General features: G+C 47.2%; 1 protein-coding gene across 10 annotated transcripts in view; it reads right to left on the bottom strand.

Moving 5' to 3' along the window:
* APLP2 (amyloid beta precursor like protein 2) overlaps positions 1–27,104 on the bottom strand; it is a 640,140-nt gene that overhangs the window by 82,958 nt on the left and 530,078 nt on the right. For 5 of the 10 annotated variants that reach the window (XM_086956906.1, XM_086956911.1, XM_086956908.1 and 2 more), the window contains one exon: positions 9,148–9,183. The exons of the other annotated variants lie outside the window; for them this stretch is intronic. In XM_086956906.1, the coding sequence (XP_086813032.1) occupies positions 9,148–9,183 (36 nt within the window). The remainder of the gene's footprint in view (positions 1–9,147; positions 9,184–27,104) is intronic. 10 annotated transcript variants of the gene reach the window in all.

Raw genomic sequence — 27,104 nt, 5'->3', positions numbered from 1 at the left:
AAAGTGTAGAAAGACGTCTATCCCACCGGTGCAACAGTCGCCTTCAGCCAGTCCTCCAGGTACTCCATCATGTTGGACCCCTCCACCCCTTCAGGAAGGCAAACCACCCGTATTTTGTTTCTTCGATTCCTCCCTTCTGCCTCCTCCGCACGTCTCTCCAGTATCCGTAGTCTATCCTGAAAGTCGGTCATCTGCGCTGCCATTGATTTTTGAGCCGGTTCCAGGGCTTCTATGGTGACCTTCGTTTGTTTCACCCTGTCGACCAATTTGGCGTGGTCCGCCCGGAGCAGCCCCAGCCCCTGTGCAACATGCCCTATGTCCTTTTGCAAGGCTTCCCTGGTATCAGTTATGGCCTGTAGTATTTGATTGACTTGCTGCTGGAGCATTCCGTCCGAATGTTGTTGCGGCCCCCCTTGGGCATCCGTGTCCTCCTCTTGTTCCACCGGTGTTCCCACTTGCTTCCCCCGTGGATTCCCCATGGTCTTTTCAGGCACTGAACGTCAGACTGCCAGTCTCTCCCCGTGACTCGCCTCCTCTCTACAGCCGCCAGCTGTGTCACTGCACTTCAAACAGGCTGACTGCCCTCGCTACACCGTTCGTTGCTCTATCCTGGGACCATTCGCCTCAACTGAGTCCTCTGCCGAGCCCTGTCACATCCTACAAGCTACAATCTCAGGTCTTCAGGGCAACCGTGCCCCAACAGGGCCTGTCTGGATCGTTTCTTAAACCTGGCCCGGTCCTGCTCCTCACAACTGCACTCCTCCAGGTATCCAGCTCTCAAGCAGTGCCAGCCATGGAACCATTTCTGTCTGGCGACATCCAGCCTTGCCAAGTGTCTCACTAGTCCACTTCGCCACAGCTTTGATGACTCCCACTAAATGCACGGCATGACCTGGCAGTCAAGCCAGCTGTGTGGGCGTGGGTGTTCTCCCTGCCTGTCTTATAAGCCCGCAGCCTCACATTAACAAACTCCACGGCTGTCCCCTGCCGATGGCAGTCTCCAGCGCCTCCCTCCGTCTCCGTCTCCACTCTTCTTGAGCTCTCCACCCTGGCACCACCAAGTTCCCAAGTGTGGCTGCTTCCTCAATCCAGGCGGTCCGGTTGTACCCACCGTGAAATCCTCAAAGCGGAGGGAGGCACCCCTATATATGCTCAGCCACATTCCAGGAGCAACGGCCAGTCGCAGCGCGGCCCTTCGCACTGGGAGCATTTCGGCCCCCTGGTCTTCCCTGTCCCCAGGCCAGTGTCCAGCAACAGGTGGTCTAGTCAACCCAATTCTCCCACTGTGGTGCCTGTACCTTCTTTAGTGATCTCTTCAGAGGCCGTCACAGCAGCCCATTACTTCACAGCCTCTGGTGCGGCAACTACCATGGACTGCCCAGCCCTCAGGCACCAAATTCTTTGTCGCTCTTCTGCCCCCTTCCAGTCACCGTGGATATAGCCTCTCCCCATGCTCGAGATCCACAGCGGTACCACTGTATGTCCCAATCTGTGATCCTTAGTAAACAGCTCCCTTGTCCCTTCGCATTTCAGGCTCTAGTGCACAACCCCCGTCAGGGCCGCTGCCTCTCTTCTTCCCCCCACGGGCCGGCTCAGTCCTTCCTTAGCCCGGTCCCTGCTGGCACCTCCACAAATACCTCTGCACCCTCCGGGGGCCGCCAATCTCGCCTCCGGGCAGGGGGAGGGGGCCCGTCACCTCCGTTTAAATCGCTGCGGGATCCAATTTCCATCGGGAAGAGGGGGGGGGGGAGGCCGCGCCTGTTGACGGCGCAGACGTCCCGGACCTGCTCGTGACGCCTCTTCACCCCTGCTGCCGTCCGTGCCTCTGACACCACGATCGGCCAGCGCTGCTGATCATCAATCCGAGGGGCCGCTAAGAGCCCTCGCTATGCTCCTCAACGGTCGCAGCCTGTCTCCGCGTCACGGACAGCCATTCCTGCAACTCTGGTCTCTCGCTCCCTCAAAGGCCCTTGTCCCGGATATCAGGGTCATCGAGTCTCGGCGACGCCATTTTGATCTTGTGGCGCGGCTCCTCTCCAAGCGGCTGTTTACCTTGTTCCGCCGCAGTTAGGTTCACTTTCCGGACCACCAAATCCACCAGCCGATCTCTTCTTGTGGCCAAGGAATTTGGGGGCTACTTTTTTGCGCCCCTACACAGGATAATCTGCAGGGGCAGCGCGGAGCTCTGTGCTCACGCGTCCGCTCTCATCTGCCTCAAGCCACGCCCCCTGCACATTTAGTGATGTATAGCAAAACTTACCTTGTAGTAAATGTGTCAAGTACTTTGGCACAGTCATTCATTTGAAATCTTCTTCGAAAGGTGCTTTTTAAGGCACCATTGTGTACATCTTTTCCATTTAGCTGTATAACATTTTCTTGTTGTTGGTTTCCTAGCTTCTCTTAGAACAGCCATTGTACTTTCTGGTAGTTTGAGATGTGTGAATTCTAAGTCCCCAGGAGCCATGCCGCCAGGTCTAAGCTCCCTGGTTCCCGGGTGAAGTACTTTCCCATTTTGCATTGTTAGCAAATCCTTCATTTTTGGAAGTTTGTGCCTTGTTCCTTGAGACATCCTAATTATTTCTGAGAACCAAGTTTGTCTGGCCCACTGTGATGCGATGAGAATCATTGTCATTTTGCTGATCCTGCATCTGCTGATCACCTTGTTCAGTAACGGTATTGGTGGAAAAAGCGTAAGCAAATATCCCTGACCAGTCTATCCATAGTGCATTCCCTAGGGTCTGAAGCGTCACCTGGATGCGAAGTTTTGGCATTTTGCATCGTTGGGTGTTGCAAATAGGTCTTTTGTGGTGTCCCCCATTTCCTGAAAATATTTTGCAGTTCTGTCTGATTTAGTTCCCACTTGTGGGATGATGTGGTTTGCCTGCTCAATCGGTCTGCTTCTATATTGTCTATTCCTGGTAGGTGTATTGCTATTATCTCTATTCCCCTTGGGATTGCCCATCTCCAAATCACTTGAGCTAGCATGGAGTGTGTTACAAACTGAGTCCCTCCTTGTTTTTTTATGTAAAACATTGTTGTCGTTTTTTCTGTTTGTATAAACATCCCTTTCAGCTCTTTCTGAAAGGCTTGTAAGGCTAAGAATACTGTCTTTAGCTCTAAGATATTGTTGTGCTTAACTGCATTCTGCTGTGTCCACAATCCCCTGACTTTGAAGTTGTTCACGTGTGCTCCCCATCCTATTAGGGACGCATCTGTTATGTTCACTTTTGGAGTTGGTGGTGTGAAAAGTCTCCCCTGTGCAATGTTTGTTTTGTTCCGCCATGCCATCTCCTGATGAACGGTCTGAGTGACAACCATTAGATCCTCCCAACTACCTGTTGCCTGTGGCCATTGTGTCGGGAGCCAATTCCTGAAATGGTCTCATGTGTAGACGAATGTTGGGAAATAAATGAATGCATGAGGCCATCATTCCTATTAATTTCCCCACTGTCCTCACTGTCAGATGATGCCCCTTCTGGTATAGATGAGTCTCCTTCAATAAGTCTGATCATCTCCTCTTTTCACTTGGGAATGCTTTCCCTAACAAATTATTTATGACTGCACCTAAGAACAGCTTTAGGAGTTCTGGCTCTGGTGAAGATTTCTCCCAATGTATGGAGAACCCCAGTTAAACTAGTGTCTCTATCACCTGTTGTAAATGCTGTTTGTATAGACTGTAACCAGTCATCCAAGTAGGGGTAAACATGAATCCCCTTCCTTCTGAGATGTGCTGCCTCTGCGGCTAGGCAATTTGTAAACACTCTTGGTGCAGATGTTAGTTCGAAAGTCAGTACTTTGAATTGGTAGTATCTTTGGTGCAGATGTTAGACCGAAAGCCAGTACTTTGAATTGGTAGTATCTTTTGTTCACCACAAATCTTAACAGCCTCTTGTGTCTTTTGTTCATCGGTATGTGTAAGTATGCATCCTTTAAGTCTATTGTGGCCATGCAATCCCTTTCGTGCAATTGAGGTAGAACCTCGAAGTGTAGTCATTTTGAATCTTTGTGTCTTTATAAATTGGTTTCGAAACCTTAAATCTAATATTGGTTGTAATGTTCCGTCTACTTTTGGAATTAGGAAATATGTTGACTATACCCCGTTGTTCTTTTCTTTGTGTGGTACGTGCTCTATTGCATGTTTTTCCTGAAGTTCCTGCACCTCTTTGACTAGGTGAGATAATTCTGCTTTTGAATGTATCTTTTGCTGTGGTCCCCTGTTTAGAAGTTGTTTTGTTAGCTCTATACAGTAACCGTACTGTATGCTGCTTAAAATCCATTTGTCTGTGGTTATTTCCTTCCAATTTTGCAGGGAAAATCTACTGGAGTGGTATGTTGGAGGAACTTTAAACTGACAGGTTTTTGTATATGTTATTTTCCTGTGAGAACCTTCACTGCTGTTCTTCATGAGTGTACCTTTTTTTTAGTGCAGTCACTCACTAGGGGTTTGTTGTCCACCTCTTTGTAGCTGTCCTCTGCCATGGGGACTCCCTCGTAAGGATTGCCTTCCTTGTTGGTATTGCCAGCTCTGCTGCGGAACCTGGCTTGCCCCTTGGTACGTTTGCTGGTAACTTTGATGTGAGGTAGCAGGTTGGTGTGTACCTCTCCCTGCTGGTCTCCTTGATGGTGTGCCTCTACGCATGCCTCTGAATTGTAGAGCACCCATGGATCTAGCAGTCTCATTGTCTTTTTTTAATTGATTGAATTTTTCATTAACCACACTTCCAAACAGTTGTATCCCATTGAATGGTGGGTTAATGACGTTACTTTGCATTTCAGGCTTGAAGCCTGATATTCTCAGCCGTGCGTGCCTTCTTTCTGTGATACCAATCATCATTTGTCTGCTTGATGTTTTTGCAGCAGCTAGGGCTGATTTTAAACATGTATTTGCAATGTTTTTACCCTCTTCTACCAAGTGGCTAGGTCTTCTTTGGAATTGTTCAGGTAGATTCTTTAACAATTCTCCTACCTCCTGCCAATGCTGATAAGCATGTCTGTTCAGCAATGCATTGGAATTAGCTATGCGCCATTGATTCCCTGCACTTCTTTCTACCTTCCTCCTTACAAGGTCCATACTCTTGCTTTCTTTGTCGGAGGTGGTCCCACTGTTGTTGGTACATTTGCTCTGTTCCTTGCTGTGGAAGTAATAATAGAGTCAGCTGGTACAGATCCTCTGATGTATATAGGGTCTTTAGAGGAATGCTTACATTTCTTTCTCTCATGTTGCGGGCTCCTTGAATGCCTCTTTTCCCTGGTCCAGTACACTTGGCAGCATTGGAAGGAATTGGTTTCTTGATTGTGTTGGCATCAAAGTCTCTAATAAAAAACATGACTGTGGTTTTTCTTCCTCCAGCTGAACTCCATAAGTTTCTGCTGCTTTTTAATCACCTGGTTATACATGCCAATGTCATCTGGTATTGATGGCCTTGAATGATCTGTTTCCCCAGCCTCCTCAGGTGATTCGGCGTCGAGATCTTGCCATTGGAGGTCCAGATTTTCCTAGATCGCAGATGCGGCATATGTTTGTTTGTCATCTTCAATGTCTTCTCCGAAGAAGAATGCTTCTTCCTTTTCTTCTTCGATCGACTCGGATGTTGTCAGAGGTAGTAGTTCCTCAACGACCTTTTCGCTTTTAGTACCGGTTGTTTTCAGTGGTATCTTGAATTGCTTGAAGCTTTTGTTGAAGTATTTTTTACGTTGTAAAATGTTAGCCGTTTCGGCTTTGAGCCTCTACCTTTTCTTCTCCATCTCGGCCACGTGTGTTTCGGCGTCAAGACTTTCGGCTTTTCGTTTTGCGCTCGTAGATGCTGATCCGGTCGTCGACGCTTGCTTGTACCTCTCTTTTCCAGGCTGTCTTTCTACGTCTTGGTCTTTTCGAGGGTCTTTGCCATTACAGAGTCCATATCCAAGGATCCTACTGTGTGTTTTTGCTGGGATGCAGCTGCCGTTCCCAAGTGCTTCGGCGCCAAGGCTCCCTTTGAAAGTCTAGACTCTGACTCTTCTAGTTTTTTCGATGTCGACAACTCTTACATCCTTCAAAGACTTCTTCTCGACCTCCACACCTGAAACATCTCTGCCTAGCCGCCTTCTAGCCCTTCGGCGACGTTATCTTCCTCCTCACTGGAGAGGCCCAGGTCTCGCAGCGATGGCGGTGGTCCTTGGCCTTGCATGTTGTAGTTGACTCACCCCTGCCTTTCTCTCAACCTCAACGTCTTCGGGGTGAAGACTGAGCACACTTTACAGTCCTCGCTTCGATGATCCAGTGGTAGGCAAAGGTTGCAGACCCGATGCTGATCCTTCTGAGCATACTGATGGTGATAGTTCTTGCAAAACTTGAACGTTGTGTTGTCCATTACCACGTACAGGGAGCCCCCTGCATGCGCATTTTCAGATCGTCGTTGAGGATTTGTTTTTTCGTCGATCTCCGGTCATTTTGGATTGAGATTGTAATTCGAAACGTTCTACCGGTGTTTTTCTTGAATGTTTTCCTTATTTTTGTTGATTCTTCTCTCCAAACTTGGGAGCTCCTTTCGTATTGATCCAGACCCAACAGCAGAAAAAAAAATCTGAAAATGGCGACCAAAGGTGGGAGCTTCTGGGGGAAGTCAGTCGATGTTGCAGAAGGACACTAAATGGTGGCACGTCGACGCCCACCAACAACAACAACAAAAAAGGAAAGCAATACTACAATTCTGGACCCAACCACTAGATGGCGGAATAATGCACAGCATGTGAATCCAGAAAAGATTCACGCTGCAAAACAATGGTTTGGCGGGGGCGATAGCAGGCGTCAGTGATCAATTTTGAATTAACTAGCAGGAAAAATCTCAGATCTGAAGCATAGGGGAATTAAATTCTTAAGTTGCGATTATTTGTAAACAGCCTGCCACCTGATTGTGGTTGAAGGAAAGTAAGGTATAACGGCAGCCAAATTGCTTTGCCTTTATGCTTTGGCCAATCAGAAGTATCGTCTGCAGCTTTCAGTGTGCTCTTTAATGTTTTACATACTTTTCGCTGGAAGGGTGCACATCCTCCCTCGGAGGGACATAATAACAAAACCAGAGAAGCACAAAAATCTGTCTCTGCACTAAGTTTTATCTGCCCATTTCAGTGCTAGTTTGAGGGTTCATATGCACGAACACATACTTATGCCTCTCTAGCAGGGATGGGTGCAAAATGACAATAGTTGCTTACACCCAGATATGCTAGAGGTAAGGGTAGCGAGCTTGGAGTAAAGGTACCGGAGAAAATGCTGCGATTTTCACGCTATGGCAACTGTGGTGCTTTGACAGACCACACAGCATATAAAACTGCTAGGAATGACCAAGTTACCAATGTTATGATCAAAGATGGCCGCCACTTCTTTAAGCACAGGAACACAAGCAGATCTTCACAGTAGCAGAGGCTTTCAAATGAAACATACGTTTTCAAAATCATGCTAAACAAAATGAGTGGCAACGTGCTCTTTAAAAGTTAGCTGTCATCTCCCTACTTTGAACTAGTAACATCCAGCTTAATTTGCAGTCTTCAGACATCCAATGTAAAAGCAAGACAACATAAACATTAATAAAAATCTTAACACCTTCAGCCTTGCTACACATGGCAAACTAATGCAAGACAACCGCTGAGTGGCTGAACCCATACCATACACACCAACTTTAGAAATCCTGCTCCCAGTGGGGGACATATGAAGTGTTCAACTTCACCTTGCACTTTACAGGAGAGGTTTTATGTTAAATTGCAGTGGGGCCGTAGCCTTAAAGGGACCGGCCAATCACAAATTGCATTGTCTCATGGAGACATTCAGGCAGGAACGGGTATTAGTGCAACAAATATAAATGCCACATCAGCTTGCGCACAACATCTTTATAGAAACGAGCCAAATGATGGAATGCTAAGTAACATTCAATTGGTCCTTGGCTAGGCGTCCAATCTGCAGACTGAAGAGTATACAGGGCTCAGTCAATGGGCTCCTATCCTAACCTGCCCACTGCTGGTTCCGTCAGCACGGCAGCCAATCGCTGTGGTTGCTGCTCACTTCCCCTGTCTGGTTCAAACCACAATTGTGCAGCCAATGCATCCTATTATGGACCTGCAGCATGTCCTGCTATTCCAGTACTAAGAGCAACAACATGTTTTGCAATGTCTCATTCCAGTCATAAGGCAAACTCTTTAAATCTATAGGTTCTGAGGTGTGTAAAGAAAAACCTACTATGACAACAAATATTGCATAAAATGGTTAGTTCGCCCAGTAATAAACTGCACCACACTGAAGACTCCTGTATATTAGCTTCTATTGCTCTCTCTTATATATCCACATCTAAGCCAATTTATCAAACCAGAATCTGTTTATCTGCTGCTACAATACTGCGGTGCAAATGCATTTAAAACTATTAGTGGAAGAGACCAATAAGGAGCTCTGAAAGCAACACAATCCTAACAAAGTATCGCTGGTTATAGCCGGAGAGGCTCCCCTGCACTACCATACCAACACACATGAAAGGTAAACTAGCCTCCATATTTCCACCCAGGTGAAATAAAATACAACTCAGCATGCCTAAAACTTTGTATTGAGCTGGGCCACACCTAGCTTCCTGAAAAGTATCCAGGATTCCTTCCATTCAGGGCTTCATATGTATCATAGAATATGTTTACATTGAAAGGTTCAATATAGTGCCCTTAAAAACAGAAAAGTGGTCTGCTCTCTCGAGCTAAAATACTTTGGCACTGTTATTTCTACTGCAGACTCCAATAAGTTACCTAAGCACCCCAGGTGTCTAGAAATCAAACGAACCCACTAAGGGACCTCGTGCTTGACCTATAAGCTCATGGTTGTTACATTAAGTAATTGGCACAATCACTTCTTTAGTGATGTACCTTTATCTACAGCAGCATGTTCAACAGTAGACACCTGCCATTGCATATAGAGGAAAAAAGCATCCTCTTGAAGGGGCCAGAGCCTTAGATGTGAATTGGATAGAGACACTTTAAGCAGAACACATTCCACAAGGTAAACAAGAATAACATAGCAGCATGAAGCCATCGCCTGAGAGCTACAATGAAGCCAGCATGGAACTAAAACAAAGCTACTCAACAGTGGGATGGGTGGACATGATGAAACAGGTCACAATGCAGCGTTATCAAACCAACCTTTTCTCACAGGAAGGTGTAAATCCGGCTGCGTGTCTAGGAGGTGGGCGGGGGAAATAAAACAAAAAGCAGAGAAGGAAATTATATTAAATGTAAGACTTCTAACTAGGGCCCTCTAAAAACACCATGTCAAAGGTCCAAATAATAGTTTTACGTGCATATCAATGTAAGTTGTACTCAAACACCTGTTGCTGTCCCTCTATAGTTACCCGGGTGCTTCAGCACAAATCAGGGTGGGCTGTACGCATTTCTAGGGACTGGAGAAGCATGCTTGTTATGGTTGTGAATATGCTGGAGTAAATCCTACACACGCTAGCTAACTTAGGCACTAATGAGTTGCAAGAGGTGAGAAGGAAGATTTTGGCAGAGCAACGAGAAAGTTCTTATTTTCTCAGGTGGTTATAAAAAGCGGATACTAAAAGGAAAATCGAAGTAGTTCTCATTTGAACATGGTAACATGCAAGCAGGATTTATAAATGTTTTTAGGTATACAGCGCTGGGTTGGTAGTAACAAGGTAATATCAGATTTTAAAAATCAATCCCTACAATTAACTGCTATTAGCAGTCAACAAAGATGATCATTCTTACAAAGCTACAGTAGGTCAACCCTCAATATAGAGCTTTTAAGAAGGAAAATGCTACTTACCAAGTAGGCATCTGTTCGTTGCGTGTAGTGCTGTAGATTCCTGCCATCTAATGTTGGGCTATGAAGTTTGAAACATGCTTTTCTTCAAAGAAGTCTTTCAAATCACAAGGTACATGGTGACTCCTATTTATGCTGGCATTGTGCAGGAGCACAGATTCCATGTTAGATTGTTTTTAACCCAGCAAGGGTGGGAGCTGTAGGGGGGAAGTGTTTTGGGTTGGTGGAAGTCTCATTGCTGGAACCTCCTTGGCTCTTCCTCTACTGTTGTTCAACATATACCCACCTTTTGTGTAGTCACTAGGGGTGTAAGGGTGGTAGGCTTGCTGTTGCTACCCCTGGTAAGAGCCTATGTCTGGGGAGATGGTGTTAGAACCTCTACAGTATTGCTGCCTTTGAAACTTTGGCTATTTGGCAGAAGAGTCCCCCTGGTTTTAGCCCTATCAGTATCCTTTTACTTTTTCTCTAACATTTGGTCGACGTGTGGCCAGAACAGGTTTTCCCCATCAAAGGGGAGATTAAGTAGGTGTTAATACACCTAAGGTTTATACCCCAAGATTCGGTGACATGCATGTCACCGAATGAGGATAGTTATATTGAACAATCATGCTATCCCCACCCCCAGTCAGCAGTGCCTGCTGCATCGAGGGTGCAACGTCAACATATAAATGCGTTCGAAATTGTTTTGCTTTCTGTTCCTGGCTCTTGCTGTCGGTATTTGGACAGCTGGCGTTGAAGCAACTCCTGCATGAAGTCTCAATGGGCTCTACTGCATTGTGCAGGCAGACCGACAGATTTGGCAATATGCAAGTAGTTATGGGTCCCAGTGGCAACCTCTTGCCTGCAACATCCAACGTCTTACTCTCCTTGTTGGCCGTCCGAACATCTCCTGTGAGCTAGCATGCTTACGTGCAGAGTGGACGACTAAGGAGTCCGGTTATACATGTCCCCTGATTATGGTGGATCAGACGGTGAGGCCCTGCACATACATTCCTTCCTTAGGGTTACTAAACTTGCTTTAACAGTGCCCTTAAAGAGCTCTGTAGTTGGTTTTAACCTGCCCTTAAGCATGGGTAGGAATTGAACAGTATGTTCTGTCTTGGAGAGGATCTCAACTAAAACGCCACCTTCTGGAGTAATGCCCTCTTTGTGGTATTTGGCAGCCTATATTGTTACCTCATGGATGGGAGCTGTATCATCAAGGTGGGAGGGGGGGGGTTTGGAAGGATAGATACAAGTCCAGGTCAGAATATCACCGGGTGGGTCAATAGTCTAGTCTTCCCAGGAGTGTGACCCTCTTACCTGGTTTTTCAGAAGTGTTGTATAGCTCACCCTGGTGGTAGTGGCTGTGCGATTTAGCCAAGGTCTGAGGTGCACACAGAGGTGTCATTTTTTTGGCAGTGTGGCTGAAGGGGGAGCTGAAGGGACAAAGTGGATAGGGCTTGTGCCTTAGTCTTTCCACTTCTTTTTGTACTTTAAAGCTGGTCCTGGTGCTAAGGCCAAGTCTCCCTCGAAGTTTAGTTTCTGACATGGTAAGGTGTTGAACACTTTGGTCAGTGATTTGGTCATCAATCTCCCAGTCTGTGGATAATTATATATAGAGTTTTTGGTGTTTGACACCCGTGATTGCAGGGCGGGAGCCAGCTCTGTGGGCTTTTCTTGAGGTCAACCTGTGCCAGAGACATGTGGTGCCCCAGAGGGCTGGCTCGACTTCGAGGCGCTAATGGTTCAAGTCCTTGGGGGTGGTGCTCCATTTCACCTTGAAGGGCTTTGGAGGGTTTGGTGTCAAAGTGCCAGTTATACTCACATCCTAGGGCGTTGCCTTTCTATGTGGTTCTGTTACCTTGACTTCAGGCTGAGATTATTCTTCCTCGTAGTCTGAACTAGAAGAGAAGGCTGCCGAAGGCAACGGTTGGTGGGCTGGAATGTCAGAGGGTCCGTCTCCCTCAATGTCTTTGGCACAGGGGATCCTTGTCGGGGGTGTCTTCAGCAGAGTGTCTGTACATCTTATCATATGCCCATCATCTGTCCTTATTGTGACAAAGAGTCTTTTTAGTCCTGAACACCAAGCAGGCCATACACCTAGTGGTGGTCGTTCCAGGGGTATTTTGTGTTATAGCAGCGTTAATGCTGAAACGCGGACCTTTCAATCACTAGCTATACATTTGCAAGGAAAATAGAATGTACAGGATGAGGAGGGACTTGGGGACTCATGGCCCCTAGCCAGGCCTGCGGCCCAACGGTGTAGAGTTTGTTGATCCGCTGTGTCACAGATCTCGCCAGCACGTTGGGAGTACACTGTTTTATACTGTAATTGGTGTAAAAAAAAAGACCAGGGAACGTGGTGAAAGCATCAAAGGGTGCCTCCATCCTGGAACTCCTGTCGTCATGTCCGAACCATTTGACGGAAATAAAAACATCTAACATGGATCTGGTGCCCAAGCACAATGCCAGCATAAGGAGAAGTCACCACATGCCTCGAAACTCGAAAGGTTTCTTCAAAGAAAACGAACATTTAAACATCTGAGCCCAACGCTACATGGCAGGAGCATGGAGAGCATGTGTATCTACAGCAGCACATGCTAGGAACATCTACTTTCAGATTTTTTTTTAATAACAGTCAATTTCTAACCTTGAATGTGAGGATTCCCCAGTTTGGTATTCTAACTCTGCTCTATTCAAAGCATGCCTCGCAGATGTAAACTACTTCTAGAAACATGAAGCACTAAATATGTGGTACCTTCGACATTAATCAAAAAGTTATTATTCTTAAAAAGGTCACATTTTGAGATAAGAAAGTGAGCCATAAAAATCCAACCAAGAATGTATACTTCTCCCTGTCACCTTTGGGAAAAGACCAGAAACTGCTAGAATGTTGGCGTATGTTCTCAGTTTTGAGATACAGGACCCAAGGAAAGCACAGACCCCAAAAAGAGCAAGAAGAAAAGATAACATACAAACTACAGTTTTCAAAACGCTCCATTCATCAAACCAACCTAGAGAGTAGCATCAGGACTATCCTTCCATTGCATTTGAAGAAGTAACTTTTGACAATTGGTGATTTAATCTCTCCTCTTCTTACTCACAACCTCAAACACTATTCAATATTGTGCAGAGCGGGAAAGGCCATGGCTTATCAAGCACAACTTGCCTGCAAAAGCCAAATTAATGCCGATTTCGAACTATCTTATATATTGAAAAAAGATGCGCCTAGGGCTTAAACCCATAGTCAGAGCAGTGACTTCTGCCAAAGACCGTGAGGAGAAACTACTCCAAGAGATGGGAGCAGGGCTATACTAAGGGAATCCTAAATCTGCCAATAAGGGCGATATTCAAAACTACTTTTGAGGATGACCTCGTTTCATTCAATATCAGTTTATATTTTATGGATAGCCTAAAAATCTGGCACAGATGTAGGCATCCGGGACCTAAGATGGGAACCTCGAGGCTGCATCACAAGGCTGCATGTCATACTGCAACTTTTGTTTTAAGTGGCTCTTTAGAACAAGTCTCATTCCACCATTTTTTCCACTGTCCATGGAATAGGAAATACATTCACAATTGTATTAAAGTGAAATGCTTTCAAGATGGGTCATTGTACAACTATTGGTAATGGCTGAACAGCACAGGAGAGAATCTCTAACTGGAAGTTATGGGTACACCCACAGGAAGGGGAGAAAAAGAGTCAGGAAACAAACAGCTGTAAACGCTCACATATTCTAGATAGTGTAAAAGGCCTCTTGTAAATATCCAACATCTAAAATACAGCCCATAATCCTCCAGAGCAGGAAGATAAAAGAGAACCCTTCTGTATATGAAAGCAGCAGAAAATTAAACCACGTTGTAGGGAAGGACACCTTTTTGACATGGCCACCACCATTTTCTGCCTGGCATTTGATGCAACTTTGACTGAAGTGCACTGGGTTCCTGCTAACCAGGTTGTCAGTGCCAGTGTTCTTTCCCAGAAACAAGATAACTGTGCAATTGTTACACAATTGGCAGGACCTTTAGCGCCCCTGTAAGTTCCTAATTAATGGTACCCCTGGTACCTAGGGCATTGGAGTTAAAGAGGGTCCCGAAGGCTGCAGCATGTAATGTGCCACCCTAAGGCTCCCACCACTAAATTCAAGTAGACTGCCATTGCAGGCTGCATGAAATGGTGCAGACAAACGTAAAAACAACATTGCACACACCCTGTGGGCCTTGCTAAAGGACATTGCATGAAATATCTGCAAATCCCCCCTACAGCAGGCCTTGAGGCTCTAAGGCAGGCTGCATTATATTACATGTGCGGTCATATCTGCATGAGCAGCTATGCCCTTGTGCTGTCTAGTTCAATTACTAGATAGTACAAGTGAACAGGGAAGCCATCGTAAGTGTATGCACTGGGCTCTGGTCATTACATGTTCCCCAATGACATGATAGCTTCACTGAAACCCATGGTAATTGGCATAATATACCTTGTCTTAATAAATAACTATTGATGCTAGTAGAAGATTTATTAAGACATGCACCCATAGAGAACCGTATACGGTGCCCCCTTGAAACCCTACCAGCCTCTAGTGGGCTCGTTGACCAGTGTAGACTAGCCTGCCACCACAGACAGGTTTCTGAATCCCGTGCAATTGACAGCCAACACATTCAGACGGCTGAAACAATGCCTGCTATGGATGGAGGGGTTGTGACCTCCTCCAAGCAGAATGGCTAGTAATCATCATATCAAGGCAGGAGGCTTCAAAGACCTCTGCTCCCTTTGATATGCGACTCAGACTATCCCCCAGACAGGGGAAATGCCACCCATGCTCGGGGTCCATTTGGCACCAGGACTGGGGGAAAAATAAGCTAGCCAGGAGGGGTGTTCACTATCAGAGAAGTTACACCCCTTGAGGTGGGCCACCTGAAGCGAATTTGTAAAGTAGAACTCCACGATATTGGTTGATGGTGAAATTTGATTCACTGGATCAGGGTTATGTTAATTACCAACAGGAAGTAATCATATAGGGGGTTTAGGCACCCTAATGGTAAGTAGTCCATTGGCTACTTCCTTCTACTCTCCCTAACACCCCTAAAATGAGTATTTAGGTGGCACTCCTGACACCAGGAACTCATTTGATGGACACAAGATGAAGACGACAAAGAAGAGCAAAGAAAGCAAGAACTGAGGACCAGCTGTAAACTTTTTGACGATAAACACTGCCTGCCTGCACCGGTCCCAACAATTGCGACAGATACATCCTGCTGCTGTACATCTGCCAAGAACCCAGGTAGGCTGCCAGCACATTGCAAATTGCTAGCAATGTCCCTTGAAGTAGAGGAGCTACTCCTCTGCAGCTTGCAGTCACTAAACATCAAAGTCTGGTTAACCGCTCTGCCGCGGTTAAGTTTTACCGACGCAGCAGCCACCCAGGAAGAGGTAGTCATGCTCCAGTAGGTCAGATCCGTCTCCCCACCAAGTGAGAAGACGCCAGAAGCGACCAAAGCCGCACATCACCGGACCCTTTGCAGCAACTAAAGCCTGTTTGAGTACAGTCCAGACTCCAGCGACTTCAAGACCAACTGTCTTGTTTTGTCCCCTCAACTGGCAGGACTGACAAACACGAGCACCCATGACACACAAGCCCAGCCGACCTAACCACCCTGCACCCGAGTGCCCCAACCAGAGTTCCCAAGAACTGACTGTGCTTCCTTGCTCGCAGGGCCCTCCTGAACTGAGCCCCCCTTTGTGAGCTCCCAGACTTATGCCCAAGTCCCCCTTTGCAGCCGGTTTCTAGTTGTCCCTCCTCTCCTTTGGTGTAGCGCGCAAGCTGCCAACCCGACCAGCACCTATACATCTAGGCGCTCCAGGGCAGGAAAAGACTAACTGTTGGCGGTTCTTTGGACCTTGACCCCCAAAACACCTTAAGTCCTGAAGAGGATCCCCGGAAACGTATTGCAAGTAACGGTATTCAGTATATGCTTTTTTTCCCATAGGAAAGTATTAGTGGGTAATGACGCATTCATGTGAACATTTTCCTTACCTGTAAAAATCAATATCTCTAACAGTACTTACTTGATTACGAAGTTCCTGGTGTTGAAATTTATAAAACAAATACGTGTTAGTTTTGTAAATTGATCTCTGATTTAATCTTGAGTGTGTGTCTCATTTATTGCCTCTGTGAGTACAACAAATGCTTAGCACTACCCTCTAATGAGCCTAAACTGCTTGTCCTCACTACCACAAAAGAGAGTATTTGGGTATGTTACTTGTGCTTCTGTAAACCAATATGGATCGCCTGGAGTCTATGTATAGTGTACCTCATTTTGGTGCACAAATAGAGAGCCAGCTTCCTACATTAGTGGTTCAGTGGTGGGATACAGGACTTTGCATATGCTGATACCACTTGGTCAGTAGGTGACTCCACAAAGTAAATCCCCAATTGAATATATATCTTGTTGCTACTCCAAGTTCTCCTCCTGGAAAAAGGAGCGTGGACCCAGAAGATAGTGCACATTTTTTGTTTATTGCCACCAGATTAGTCCGCCATGACGCATTTCGGCCGGTTGACGGCCTTGATCACATGACATAGCTTAGACAGTGTTACCTCTTTTTAAAGTGCTAGTGCAAACAACTTCACCATGTACATAGAAAACATATTGCATCTTGGCAGTCGCATCGCAGGCTCGTGGTGTGGCGTGGGGGGAAACCCCGAGCAATAAATAAATAAATATATACATATTTTATTTGTTTCTGTATTTCTAATTTGAACTGTCAGGGCCTTAGTTAAGTCCCTCAGTACTACTGTATAAGAAATTAAAAAAGTATTCTAGGCAGCTAGACCTTAAAAAGTGTTAGAATTTTTTTAAATTTTCTAATAAGGTTCCAACTATTTAAAAACATGTTTGGCACAGTTAGCCAGGAGCTCAACCGGTCTCCCAATAAACACATTAAATAAGTGCAACTTAAAAACCTCTGTAAAGCTTGTGATACAGCCATGGGACCTAAACCCAATGAAGCACATCTCTAGGAGGTGCTTGTCAAACACGCTAGAGCCCTGGCAATGGAAGATAACCCTAGCACTACAGGGGATAGCACTGTCAGTGAGAATAAGGATCATTTCTCAGATACCCCTACTGATAGCACCCTTAATGGGACTACCACTAACAGTACCCCAGAGGAAGTAGAAGATGAAGATCCTGATCTTCAAAAACTAACCAGAAGAGTAGCACCGGAGGCCAAAATCTTGGCCATAGAAAAGGAAAAGGCTGAGATGGGCCTAGAACCTATCTCTGGTGGCAGCAACATATTAAATAGGGAGAAGGATGAAGCTTTTGACCATCAAATTCTCAAAGGGATTGTCTCAAAATATGTAGAAGGTGATGATATTACCAAATGGTTTACAGCCTTTGAGAAGGCTTGTAAGAAGAGGAATCTCGGCTAAAAGTATTGGGGCTCTCTACTCTGGGAGCTGTTCTCAGGCAAGTACAGGGATAGATCCCTGACACTTAATAAGACAGATGCAGAGTCCTATGACCTCGTGAAGGGAACCCTGATTGAGGACTTTCGACTCATTACTGAGGAGTATAGAATTAATTTCAGGGAGACTCAGAAAACCTTGCGTCAGTCCTGGGTTGATTTTAGAGACTTTTCAGTTAAAACAGTGGGTAGTTGGTTGAAGGGAAGTCAGGTGCACGGTTATGATGGGTTTTATAATTTAATTACGAAAGAGCATCTGTTGAGTAATTGTACTTCTGAAAGTTGCATCAATACTTAGTGGACCTACTTAGTTTGATTTCTCCCGAGGAGGTGGGGAACAAAGCTGACCATTAGGTCAAGACTAGGCAGGGACTTTTTGAGGCATGGGCAAAGTGGGCTCTGGCCAGGTCCCCAGCTTTTCAGCCCCCTCCCCCCCAATAGTCCACTCTGTTCTTCGGAGAGTCTTGCCCTGTAGACCTGAAATAATTCTTAAACAGATTGTTTTAAATACAGTTTTCCCTTTATCTATTTTTAATGTGGGTAGTATGTGAGAGTCTATTACAGACATTTTGCAGAGAAATGTTTAGTTTATGTTTCATGCAACATCCATTAAAAAAAAAGTTTCTTTTGGCTTAAAACAGGACCTCACATATGAGAAATGAAAGGGTGTCACAAAGATTACCTGCAGTATTATAAGTGAACGGCTGCTGTGTTACAATACTGAAAAAACACATCACTTTCTCTAAATATTCGATGTAAACACATTCAGGATTTGGATGAGTGTGTCTGTGCAATGCCAAGGAGGGCATGAAAGAGTTGAAATTGGATCCTAAATTCAAAGCTGTTCCAAACAGGGCCCCCCCAAAAAAGGTGTTACTAATACCCCTTACAGAAAAGAAGCGTCACAGTAAGGAAAAAGGTAGGAAGTCTTCTAAAGGCCCCCATAAATCTGTTCAGTAGGGTTGGCCCGAAACACTTCAATATCCAAGGGTGGGTACCAGGGTAAGAACCGGGATTCCAAAAAGGCTTGGTGTTCCAATTGTAAAGCCAATGGACACTGAAAGGGGAACTCAGCCTGTCCCAAAAACGCTTCCTCTAGTGCACCCCCAGTTACCACTGGGTTGGTTAGTCTGCAGATGGGATCCTTGGTGTGCCTGGACCAGGTCAGGGAGCACACTGAAGCCACTTTAGTCTCAGTGGGTGAAGTTATTTTAGCTGTACTGGCTGTCTGGCCCAGTTTTCTGGAAAAATACAGACAGCAACCACATGGGGTTAGAGTGGAAGCTCTGAGGGATACAGGTGAAAGTGTCACTATAGTGACTGACAAACTGATATCCTCAGAGCAGCATTTGACTGGAGAGACCTATCAAGTCATCACTACTGATAACCAGACTAAGGTCCATCCCATGGCTATTGCATCCTTAGAAAGGGGAGGGGTTACTGGCCAAAAGAAGGTGGTTGTGTTTTCTGCAATTCCAGTAGAGTGTCTGCTAGGGAATGACCTGGAGCCCTTAGCATGGCCTGAGGTAGAGCCAAGTCCCATGCAGCCATGCTGGGAATACCTAAATGGATGTGCATAAAACCCAGAGCACAAAGCAAGGTCCAGGGTGAAAGAGGAAATTGAGCCTGGAATAATGGTCCAATCAGCCAAGAGAAAAGGTAAGAAGTCTGGAAAACTAACTTCTGATTAGCCACAAGCTCAGGTCCCTTCTCTTCAGGGAGACCTTTCCATGCCAGAAGGAACTGTTCCCCAGGAACTTTTGGTCTTGCACGACAGAACTCCTAGGCCGACCCGCTAGGGAAGAACTGTGCCAGGGACAGAAGATCTATCCCAAACGCTTGAGAGCCTGAGACAGCAAGTTGCTGACCAAGAAAAAGGAGATGTCAGTGGCTCCTACAGAACCTATTGGGAAGAAGGACTTCTGTATACCGAGGCCATAGGCCCCAAGCCTGGTGCCACTAGAAGAGTGGTAGTGTCTCAGGAGTTCTTACTCTCTCTAGAACATGACACCTTAGCAGGACATCTCGACCAGACAAAAACCAGGAGTAGGTTAGTCACCCACTTCTACAGGCCAGGTATGTCTCAGAAGGTGAAGGAGTTCTGCAACTCTTGTTTTGCCTGTCAAACCAGTGGCAATATAGGTAACCACCCAAAGGCCCCCTTAATTCCACTTTGATTGGTTGGGGTGCCTTTGGAAAGGGTAGGACTTGACAACAGAATCAGGAGACAGATTTATACTGGTGGTAGTGGATCATACCACCAGGTATACTGAGGCAATTCCCCTAAGGACTGTTACTGCTCTTGCAATTGTCAGGGCCCTCATCAGTATCCTTACTAGAGTGACCTTTCCTAAGCAGGTCGGGTCAGACAGAGGTACAAATTTCCTGTCTGGCTACAAAAGTCATGTGAGCAGAGTGTGGGGTGGCATTAATGTTTACCACCCCATACCTCCTACAGACCCATGACCTAGTTGAGAAATTCAACAAGACCATGAAAGGTATGATTATTGGAATCCCTGAAAAACTGAGCAGGAGATGGGATGTCCTTTTGCTATGCCTGCTTTTCGCCTATAGAGAAGTGCCACAAAAGGGAGTGTGCTTTAGTTCCTTTGAACTTCTGTTTGGTCATCCTGTGAGGGAACCACTATGTCTAGCGAAGGAAGGCTGGAAGAGACCTCTCAAAGAGCCTAAGCAAGACATTGTGGACTATGTGCTTGGCCTACGTTCAATAATGGCGGAGTACTTGGGTAAAGCAACCAAAAACCTTGAGGCAAGCCATGATTCCAGAAGCTCTGGTATGACCAAAAGGCTGCACTGGTGGAGTTCCAAACAGGGAAGAAGGTAGGGGTCTTGGAGTCTGTGGCACTTAGACCCCTTCAGGACAAATGAAGTGGACCCTACCCTATCCTTGAGAGGAAAGGTGAGGTTACTTATCTGGTTGACCTAGGCACTTGCAGGAGCCCCTACAGGACCCTCCTGTAAATCACCTGAAACGTTTCGATGACAGGGCTGATGTGGCCATGGTGATGGTCACTGATGAGGATTGGGAAGCTGGGAATGAACTTCCATGACCACCTCTCCTACAGCTCAAATGATGGGTCAGTGGAATGATTTGTCTACTCAGACATCCGCTCTGCCCAACAGCAAACTGACTGCAGGCATGTCCTGGAGCAGTAGGCTGGGCTCTTTTCCTTAACCCCTGGGCAGACACACTGTTGTACCCATGATATTCAGTAAGGGACCTTAACTAATTGAATAGAGGCCCTCGGAAGGACTTGTGAAACATGCACCGAGGAGTGGGGGCATGATGCTACGGAGTATGTTGAGCCTGGTGGTTGTAAGAGGAGTGGATTGAATGGCGTGCGCCTGGTAGCAGTGCTTTAATGAGATCATAATAGGAATGACTCCATTTAAATGGTTAACTGGGGAATGACCCAGTGAAGGTACACACCCATAAGGAGCTGCATGGTGCCCCTAATGATGATACCTCTGGGCAAAGAAGAGGATGTGTACTGAATGGAGAGAATGCTGAAGTGGTACGTCACAAAGGAATGGTAGTTGGATAAACGATAGGATCTTTGATGGATGAGTGGAACAGTGGTGCCACAACAGTATTGGGCAAGCTGCAATATAAGGGCACCCAGTGGGTATGATTTAAATTTTGTGGAAACATACCCTGAATCAGGCAATAATTTTTGTCCTTAAAAAATAAAATTTAAAAAAAATGTGTTTATTAGATGCATATATGGTGCATCCATTTTATTTTCTACTTCACAGGTTTTTGCATTTCTTACTATACTGTGTAGGAGAGTATTCGTTGTTGTCCAGAGGTAGGTGGCTAAAACTGAGGAAGCCCACCGAAAAGCGTTGACGCTCTTGTTTTACCGAATTTGCTGTAATTTCTCAATAGAATACATGTTTATCCCTCCAATAGATCATGTATCGGGGATAATGGTCTGGGTGGATCAGTATTTGTAAAATAGAAAAGTGTTTGTTGTCTTAAATGTGTCTCCATCTTCTAGACTTACATTTTTTATGTTTGAATTATGTGTTTTTGTGCCGTATTTTAATATGTCAATGTATAACAATGTTTTAACTTATATGAGGGTGATTTGATCCTTGGAGTATTTGTATCTATTTTTTAAATGCATATGGTGTTTATGAAAAACTATACTTTTTTCCGAATTGTGGTGGACTAGTTTGATAGAAAAAGTCTTTGCTGCCTTGAGGTATTTGGATGAAGATCTTTGTGTATAGTAATGAAGTGGTTTGTTGGTAGCACAACATTTTCCTGAGGGCAAATTCGATTTTACTGTACCCATCATGTAGTCACTGGAGACAGCACTTCTGTAAAAAGAAAAACCTCCAGACTTTCTGACCGAGTTAAGGAAAGCATCAGGGCTGAAGTCAGCAAGATTTTTAAGTTAGAGGTTATTGAGGCCCCTGAAAGTCCCTGGGTTAGGCCACTGGTCTTAGTACCCAAGCCTCATTCTAATGGTGATAAACTAGAGCTGAGGTTTTGTGTGAACTATAGAGGTCTCAATGCTGTAACCAAGACAGATGCAAATCCTTTACTAAGAGCTGATGATCTGATTGAATGATTAGGGGCAGCCACATTTCTCAGTACCTTTAATTTGACATTAAGATACTGGCAGATTGGTCTGACCCCCAGAGCAAAAGAAAAGATAGCATTCTAGACCCCAGATTGACAGAATGTAAAAAGCTGGCTCTATATAGTGCACCAAAACGAGGTACGCTTTGCAGAGTCCAGGCAACTCTTATTGGTTTACAGAGCCACTAGTAGCAAATCCAAATGCTCTCTTTTGTGGTAGTGTGGGCAAACAGTTTATTGTTATCAGCGGGTAGTGCTAAGCATTTGCTGTACTCTCAGAGGCAATAAATAAGACACACACTCAAGAATGAATCCGAGACTAATTTAGAAAAAAATAACACATTTTAATATAAATTTTGACACCATGAACTATCTTATCAAGCAAGTACTTTTTGAGTTATAGATTTTTACAGGCAAGTAAAATATTCACTTAAATGTGTCTTTATGCGGTAATGCTTTCTTATGGAAGAAAAGGCATTTATTGGATACAGTTACTTAGCAATAGCTTCTCAGGGGTCCCCTTCAGGACTTAAATGGTAGGGGGCCAAGGTCCAAAGAACCACCGGCAGTTAGTCTTTACCTGCCCTGGGGTGTACGGGAGCATAGGAGCTGGTTGGGTTGGCAGCTTTGCATGCTACACCAAAGGAGAGAGGAGAGGGACACCTAGAAACCGGTTGCTGGGGGGGGACTTGGGGACAAGTCTGGAGCTCCCAAAGGGGGGCTTGGTTTGCGAGGGCCTTGGGAGCAAGGACGCACAGTGCTGGGGTGCTCGGGTGCAAAGTGGTTAGGTCTGCCAGGCTTGTGAGTCACGGGCGCTCAAGGTTGTCGGTCTCGCTGGTTAAGGGCAGCTGGGCCACTCAAAATTGGTCTCTGAGGTGCTGACGTCACTCCACAGCTGCTCATTGTAGTCCGAACTGAACTCAAACAGGCTTTGGCTGCTTAAAGGGGTCCAGTACCAGGGGTATTGGTGATGTGCAGCTCCAGTTGGTTCTGGTGTCTTCTCACTTGGTAGAAGTGACAGATCTGACCTTCTGGAGCACGACTACCTCATGCGCGGCTGCTGCTTCGCTGAAACCGGGGGGCATCAGAACGGTAGACCGGACTTTGCTGTTTGGTGTCTAAAAGGTGCAGTGGAGTAGCTCCTCTACTCCAAAGGAGAGCGCTGGCAATTTACAAAGTGCTGGCAGCCCACTGGGGTTCTTGGCAGATGCATAGCTGCAAAACAAGCTTCTATTGTCGGAACAGGTGCAGGAAGGTTTTGGTGGCAAAAAGTCCACAGTTGATCCTCAGTTCTCGCTTTATTTGCTGTTCTTTGTCCTCTTCTTGTGTCCATCGAATAGGAGTTCCTATTGTCAGGTGTGCCACCAAAATACTTAACTTAGGGGCATTAAAGGGAGTGTAAGCTAGTAGCCAATGGGCTACTTACCTTTGGGGTGCCTACACCCCCTATATGACCACTTCCTGTGGGTGGGGAGTGGGTATAACCTTGACCCAGTGTATCTAATTGAACCAAAAACCATCATGCTGGAGTTCTCCTTTTTGTGTTCACTTCAGGTAGCTCACTTTTGGGGTGTAACAAGTCGGACAGCGAACACGCCTCCTGACTAGCTAATTTTCCTGCCTGTCCTGGTGCCAAATGGGTCCTGGGCAGGGGGAAGCCGGGGTCGCATGTCAAAGGCGGCAGAGGCCTTTGAAGCCTTCTGCTTTGATATGCTGATTATTAGCCATCTTACTTGGAGGAGGTGACAACACCTCCGGCCAGAGCAAGAATTGTTTCTGCCCTCAGAGAGCGTGGGCTTTCACCTGCAGGGGGTCAGAAAGTTGTCTGTGGTGGCAGGCTGCTCTTTACCGGTCAGCCAGCACACTAGAAGCTGGTAGGTTTTCAGAAGGCACCTCTAAGGTGCCCTCTGAGTTCATGCCTTAATGCACAAGTTACTACTTGTGTAACGATAAGAGACATTAGTTAGTGATAGATTCCTTACCTTAGAATATCCCCAGGCGTCAGTCTGGATCCGGAAAGTTTTGCGTAGCAGTACCCTTGCGCGTCGGTAGGCGTCGTCTGCGGCTCCGCGTCCGTCGTCGGCGTCGTGGGCGCCGTGATGACGTCGTCGGAGTACTTAGACGCCGCCTCCGCGTGCTGACGTCAGTTCTTAGCCACAGCTTTTCCGCGCCAGAAGCGCAGAGCCATGACAAAAACCGACACTGGTGCCAAGAAACTAGGGCCCTGAAAGGGGATGACCTTAACCCTAGATATCGGTTCGCAGAACGGGGAGGATGGGTGGGTCGGTAAGGAATCTATCACTAACTAATGTCTCTTACAGATATATCGTTACACAAGTAGTAACTTGTGCATCTGAAAGAGACACGTTGGGGATAGATTCCTTACCTTAGAATAGATACCCCAGCAATACCATCCCCGTGGTGGTGGGTCTGCGAACCAATATTCACACCAGAAAGTCCTGGAGAACGGAACGGCCGAAGTAGCCATCCCTCCGGACTTGACTGTCCAGGCAGTAGTGCCTCGCAAACGTGTGCAACGAAGCCCATGTAGCAGCCTGGCAAATGTCCTGCAAGGGCACACCTCGGCCCAAGGCAGTTGTAGTGGCCGTGGCTCGAGTGGAGTGAGCCCGCAGCCCAACAGGTGGTTCCTTCTTTGCCAAGGAGTAACACGCCTGGATGCACATGATAATCCATCGAGAAATGGTCCTATTGTGCACCGCTTTCCCTTTCTTAGCGCACGCGTACCCAACAAAGAGTTGATCATCCACCCGGAACTGGCGTGTGCGATCCAGATAGAACGAGAGCGCACGTTTTGGGTCCAGACGGTGGAGCCTCTCCTCCTCTCTCGAGGGGTGCGGAGGCGGAAAGAAGGTGGGCAATGTGATGGACTGCCCCATGTGGAAGGCCGTGACCACCTTAGGCAAGAAGGAGGGCCTAGTCCTCAAAACAACCTTGTCCGGATGGACTGAAAGGAAAGGAGGCTTACAAGAGGGCCTGGAGCTCACTCACTCTCCTGGCAGAGGTGATGGCTACCAGGAAGGCAGTCTTCAAGGAAAGAAGGCGAAGTGGACAGTTATGAAGTGGCTCAAAGGGAGCGCACATCAGAAATGTTAGAACCAGGTTCAAGTCCCACTGAGGCATCACAAAAGGAACAGGAGGAAAGGTATGAGTGATGCCTTTCAGAAATCGGTTTACTATAGGGGACTTGAACAAGGAAGGTTGGTCAAGCAGCCTCAGAAAGGCTGAAAGAGCCGAAAGATAGCCCTTGATAGTGCCCAGAGCAGAGCCCTGCTGGGCAAGAGAAAGAAGGAAGAGAAGAATCTCAGAGAGAGGGGCATTGAGAGGATCCACAGCCTTTGCTGTGCACCATGCCACAAATCTGTTCCACCTGCAGGCGTATACCGTTTTTGTGGAGGGACGCCTGGCTGCCAGAATGATGTTGCAAACTTCAGGAGGCAAGTCAAATGGCCTCAACTGTCGCCGCTCAATCTCCATGCATGGAGGTGGAGACTGGACAGGTTCGGGTGGAGGACCGTCCCCTGCTGCTGCGACAGAAGGTCCTCCTGAAGAGGCAGACGAACCGGGGGATCGACTGACATACTGAGTAGCTCGGGATACCAGTACCTTCGTGCCCAGTCCGGAGCCACAAGGATGACTTGTGCCCGGTCGCGCTTGATCTTCTTCAGCACTCTGGGCAGAAGAGGTATAGGCGGAAAGGCGTACAACAGACCGCAGCTCCACTCGCGACGAAAAGCGTCTCCGAGCGAGTGCCGCCTTGGAAATTCCAACGCGCAGAACTGATGACATTGCGCGTTCTCTTCGGTGGCGAATAGATCTGACCAAGGCTCTTCCCAACGCAGAAAGAGGCCTTGCGCCACGTCCGAGGTCAGACGCCATTCGTGATCCATCGAGCACCGACGGCTGAGTTCGTCCGCCCTGGCGTTCAGAGAACCTGCCAGGTGTTGAACCACCAGAGTCACGTTCTGATGTTCCAGCCATTGCCAGAGGCGCAGAGCCTCCTGGCATAGGGTCCACGACCCCACACCGCCCTGTTTGTTGCAGTACCACATGGCGGTGGTGTTGTCCGTGAACACCTGCACTGCACTCCCTCGGACAGACGGGAGGAATGCTTTCAGTGCCAGACTAATCGCCCGCAGCTCCAACAGATTGATATTGAGCCGGGACTCCGCCGGAGACCAGAGTCCTCTGATCTCCGCCTCTCCCAAGTGGCCACCCCAGCCCTGAAGGGACGCGTCCGTCACAACTACGTGCTCCGGTTGGGGGAGGGAGAGGGATCTGCCGCTGACCCAATCGCGGTCCGTGAGCCACCACTGCAGCTGTCTCGCAGTGCCCTCCGAGATCAGGACATGGTCGGACAGGTTGCCCCGGTGCTGGGCCCACTGAAACTTCAGGTCCCACTGCAGAGCCCGCATCCGCCACCGTGCGTGATGCACCAGAAGGATGCAGGAGGCCATCAGCCCCAGAAGCCGCAGCGTCAACCTGACCGAAACCCGGGATAACGGCCCGAAGATCAGAATCAGGGCCTGTATATCCCGAACCCGCTGTTCGGGCGGATAAACCCGAAACTGCGCCGAGTCGAGAACTGCTCCGATGAAAAGGAGCTTCTGAGAGGGGCACAGGTGTGACTTCGGCACATTGATGGAAAATCCCAGCCGGTGCAGGAGATCCGCCGTAGTCTGGAGGTGGTTGACGACTGCCTGGGGCGAGCCCGCCTTCAACAACCAGTCGTCTAGGTAGGGGAAGACTGAAACCCCTAACCTGCGCAGGTGAGCTGCGACCACCGCCATTACCTTCGTGAACACCCGTGGGGCGCTGGTAAGGCCGAAGGGGAGCACGGTAAACTGAAAGTGCTCGAGGCCTACCGTGAACCGCAGGTAATGCCGGTGGGCCGGCAGGACGGGGATGTGGAAATACGCATCCTGCAAGTCCAACGCTACCATCCAGTCTCCTGGGTCTAGGGCAGCCAAGACCTGAGCCAGTGTCAGCATTTTGAACTTCTCCTTCCGGAGGAAGCCGTTGACGTTCCTCAGATCCAAGATAGGGCGTAGGCCCCCTTTGCCCTTCTTGGGTACCAGGAAGTAGTGGGAGTAGCAACCACGACCTACTTCTGGAACGCGCACGATGGCCCCCTTGGCCAAGAGGGCCGAAACTTCCTCCTGCAGGAGCCGCAAATGATCCCCCGATACGCGGTGGTGTTGCGGTGGCATGGCTTGAGGGGTCGTCTCGAA

Source organism: Lissotriton vulgaris, chromosome 2_1 (genome assembly GCF_964263255.1).
Source record: "Lissotriton vulgaris chromosome 2_1, aLisVul1.2, whole genome shotgun sequence".
Lineage (NCBI taxonomy): Eukaryota > Metazoa > Chordata > Amphibia > Caudata > Salamandridae > Lissotriton > Lissotriton vulgaris.
This window is presented reverse-complemented; position numbering and strand designations above follow the sequence as displayed.